The 4,265-nt window shown below is 57.1% G+C and overlaps 1 protein-coding gene across 1 annotated transcript in view; it reads left to right on the top strand.

Annotated features, from left to right (window-relative positions):
• Positions 1–478: 478 nt before the first annotated feature.
• LRRC75A (leucine rich repeat containing 75A) overlaps positions 479–4,265 on the top strand; it is a 17,461-nt gene continuing 13,674 nt past the window's right edge. Inside the window, exon 1 of the mRNA XM_014542814.1 lies at positions 479–531. Within this exon, the coding sequence (XP_014398300.1) occupies positions 479–531 (53 nt within the window). The remainder of the gene's footprint in view (positions 532–4,265) is intronic.

Genomic DNA, 4,265 nt, shown 5'->3' with positions numbered 1-4,265 from the left:
CCTCTCACTCTAGCATTTCTCTTTCCCTTGGAACGAGTTCCCAGCCCTGGTTCTTCAGGCTCCAGTAACGTGGGCCCCACTTGTGTGAGATGACGTGTGCTGGCCCCGGCCCCCAGGTCCCAGGCCAGTGACACTCGCCAAGCCGAGCAGCGGCTCAGGCACAGCTGCCGTTCCCAGGTTTTCTGCTGAGACGCCGCCCACAGTTCCTGGAGGTCGGACCGCTTAGACCGCGTCAGGAAGCTGGTATTTGCAAGGCAGACCAGCCCCTCCAAGGCCAGCGCTGTTTGCAGGGGGGTGTGGAGGAGCCACAAGGTGGCTTCCATCCTTCCGGGGCCCATCCCATCCTCGTGCGTGCAGAGTGGGCAGAGCACCGGAGGGTCCTCACTGCAGCATCAGTGAGGCCGTTGGTGCTAAATTGTGACACAGTCACCCTGGCAAACTGGCTTGGGGGTGGGGTGGGGGCATGGAAAAGTCCACCATGGCCCGCGGTCCTCAGCACCCCTACAGGGTCCTAGAGCTGCACAAGCATCGGTAGGCCTAGGTCGGCCAGAGTAAGGAAATAGAGCCAGCAAATGCGGCAGCCTGTCTGGTCCCATCGTTTTCCCTGCTGGTGGGAGGGCAGGGCCTGGGACTCCTGGGGAGACCCTCCTCCCCACCCGCCCTACCTCCCCAGCCCTCCCCTTCCCAAGCAATGACTAAGGACTCAGGCAACAGCGGCCTGGAGAGAGCCGCCCCCTGATGGGAGCACAGGGAGGTGGGGCCCTGGGGCAGGACATTTTGTACCTTCCCCACTGCCCCAGCCTCCTGGGTTCTCTGGGTCCTTCCAGGATAGGATGGCCTGTAATGGAGGAGCAAATGGGAAGATGGGGCAGGGCTGGTGGGAACACAGCAAACCTAAGGATTCCTCCTGTCCAGGGTTTTCAAACTTTTCTTTCGCTGCAGAATCCCATGTGTGTGTGTGGGGGGGGTGGGGGGCAGTAGTAGAGAGGGGAGGGCCAGGCCGCCGCAGAGCTGCTCTGCTGAGCACTGGGGCTGAGCGCTGGGCCTGCCCACGGCCTTGCTGACTCTGCTGACTCTGTCCTGTCACCATCAGCCCCTGACCTTGGGACACTCTAGGTAACTACTGGTGCCATTCGCCCGCCCGTTTCTCAGATGGGAAATAGATCCCAAGAGGCGAGAAGTCGCTTGCCCACAGGCTTACGTGACTTGAGGGCTGGGTAGAGCCTAGAATCCAGGGCTTTCTCCCAGGGGCAGGGGTGACCGTAACAGAAGACCTCCAGGCGTATGTCCCGGGCAGGGTACCCCGACGAGAGGAGTCTCGGGCAGAGCACAGGAGGGCAGAGGCTGGTGTCCAGGCACTGCCCACAGCGGAGCAGCCCACCTGCATGACAGACGGGAAAGGAAAATGCATCCATCTCCTTCTCACTCCCGTGGCCACAGGCAGCCTCTGACCGTGAGAATCACCTCCCTCCATTTCATCCGGCCCCACTTCCCTGGCCCGGGGAAGGCAGCCTCGGCCGGGGACACGTGGGCACAAGCCCCGGGACTTGCCCCTCCCTGGGTCCCAGCCGCCTCCGCCCCATTTTGCACATTTCTGGGCAGTAGTTTGTATCCTGAGGTCACGAGTGTCCCAGGGCTTCAATGCGCCCCGTCTGTGTGCAGCAAGCTCCCTGTGACTTCCGGCTTTTTCTAGACAGGTCATGGCATGTGACATCTCAGATGGGTCTGTGGTCGGTGCTGGCCAGGGTGGCTCAGTCGGTTGGAGCGTCATCTCCTACACCAAGAGGTTGCAGGTTCGATCCCCGTTGGGGCACTTGTGGGAGGCAATGGATCTATGTCTCTCTCTCTCTCAAATCAAATTTAAAAGAAAGTTTAAAAAAACATCATATAGGTCTGTGATCCAAAAAGTGAAGAAGCCCTGTATGAGGGGAGGAGGGGCCTTCCTGAGGGAAAGGGACGGAGGAACGGAAGGGGTGAGGGGAGCTGTGTGAATGGTTCTCTTCCCTGTGGAAGGCTTTCCACGTGTTGCTTGCTTTTATTTCCCTCACCTACATCTAGTGCAGGGTCACTGTCCCCATTGTACAGGTGAGGAAGCTGAGGCCCCCTGGCCTGAGGTAGCTGGCCCGGGCTGTAGCCTGGCTGAGGGTTGAGCAGGCCAGGACAGACAGCTATGGCAGCGTTGCCCTTGGTTCTCAGAGGCCCGCGGCTCTGAGAACACGGCAGTCGGCACGTCAGCACCTCCCTCCCCTGCATCCCTGCCAAACCTTGAGCGCCTGGATCTGGGTTCCCAGTAAATTATTTCAGCAGCCGGAGACCTGGTGCAGGGCAGCAGTCCTCTGAGGTTAATTCCTGCCGAATGGAAAACAGCCCCCAAGGCTGGCCCCTTGATGTCCTCAATGAAGCTTGAAACCCATCCCTTTCTAACAAAGAGGAGGAGGCAGGGTGCCCCTGGTGGCAGAGGGCCTGTCCCCGCCCCTCCAGATCTGCAGGCAAAGATCCTTTCTTTGCTCTTAGAAATGTCTGCCACCAAACCACAGAACAGCACCCTGCCCTCCAGCCTGCCTGCCCCCGGGTCCCCCTTCACACAGGTAGTTAAGTCAGCGCAATCCTTCCAAAACAGGCCCTAGGCTGGGCATGGGTGCCCCCCCCCCACGCCTCCCTCCCCTCCCCCCACGCCTGAAGTTCACTGTTGCCACCTGCATCCGAGACCGTTTCAGTGTTGAGCTGCGGTGCAGCACCGCCCTGTGTGGGGAAGGTCTGCGGCATGAGGACCGAGGCGAAATGATTAGTCAGCACCCATCCCCTCCTATAGTTAGAAAAACAGAGGAAATGGGTGTTTTTGCTTGTGATGAGAACTTTCAGGATATTAACGAACTAACTTCAGCTGAGTAAATGTGAATGAAGATCTAATTGGCTTTATTAAGTGATTCATGAAGGCAGCATCCCATCTAGTCACTAGAAGGTGCTCTGAGTCACCTGGGAGGTATTTAGGGGCAGAAAGGGAGGCACTGAGGAGTTCGGAGGATGGAGTATCTCCTTCCCTCTGGGAAGGCGGGGTCGCCACCTCACTAGTGCTGGCAGGACACCCCACTGAGTGCTTTAAGATTTCATTCCTGGGAGAAGTGCAACTGCAATTAGGTCGGTTAGTAAGGTTTTGTTTGGTATTGTGGCTTAGCAAAAGTGACTCCATTGTGGCCTGTTATTTCTTTTCTTTTTTTCTTTTTAACAAGGATCTACTCTTAATAGTTTTCAAATGTACCATGCAGCAGTGTTCATTGTGGTCATCCGTTGTCCATTCCCTTCCTAGATGTCTGGCCGTTGAAGTCAGCCGCTCAGGGCCTCAGTTTCTTCATCTGTAAATTGGGAATGATGATGTAAATTCTGAATCAGGCAGGGAAGGCACTTAGAAAGGTTCAGGACATCCCGCTGGTCTAAACCAGCTGGGTCTGGTGGTGGCATCTTTCTGGGCAGAGTAGCTCCGTGCCCAACAAGAGCTGGTTGGTATACCCAGACCCAAGGAGGACAGGCCCCCACGTGCAGACACCAGGAGGGCAGAGGTGGGCCTGAGGGCCTGGCGGTCCTGAGGCCCGGTGTCCACGGCTGAGGCTGCACCTTTGCACCGGCAGCACAATTTATTGCCAAGATTTATTGCCAAGACATCCCACAGGACAACCCCTGCTGGAGGTCACCTGTCACCCATGCCTCCTGTCCCGGACAACAGGAATTGGGGAGAGGGTTTGGGAAAAGGTAGAAGGTGTATCCGTGCTCTTTCACAGTGGAAGGCATAAAGTTTAGTCCAACACTAGGGTAGAAAACCATGTTTCTTCTTCAAAGCAGTTTCTCCATTTCAAGCTCCCACCACCTTGGCTGGTGGGAAATTCAAGTGTGGTCATGTGTGGGGTCCGCCCTTGCCTGGGGATTGTGCAGGAGTTTGGGGTCTTACACAAACAACATTTGGAGCAGGGCTACTGGGTCCCGCTCTAGTCCAAGCACCAAGGGCCTCGTGCTGGTGGGCAGGAGTCTGCAGGGGCTCCCAACGGGGCTCTCATATGTGTGTGGGGACCCCCCCCCAGATCCTTGTCCCTCCTCAGGCTTAGGGAACCTCTGTCCCATGTCCCAGTGGGTTTTTTTGTTGTTGAAAGTATTACATATGTCCCCTTTTTCCCCTCATTGACCCTTTCTAGCCTGCCCCCCTCCCCCCGCCCCAGGCTTTTACACACTATTGTCTGTGTCCATGGGCCATGCATATGTGCACACAAGGTCTT

This window comes from Myotis brandtii, unplaced genomic scaffold (genome assembly GCF_000412655.1).
Source record: "Myotis brandtii unplaced genomic scaffold, ASM41265v1 scaffold314, whole genome shotgun sequence".
NCBI classification, from domain to species: Eukaryota; Metazoa; Chordata; class Mammalia; order Chiroptera; family Vespertilionidae; genus Myotis; species Myotis brandtii.
This window is presented reverse-complemented; position numbering and strand designations above follow the sequence as displayed.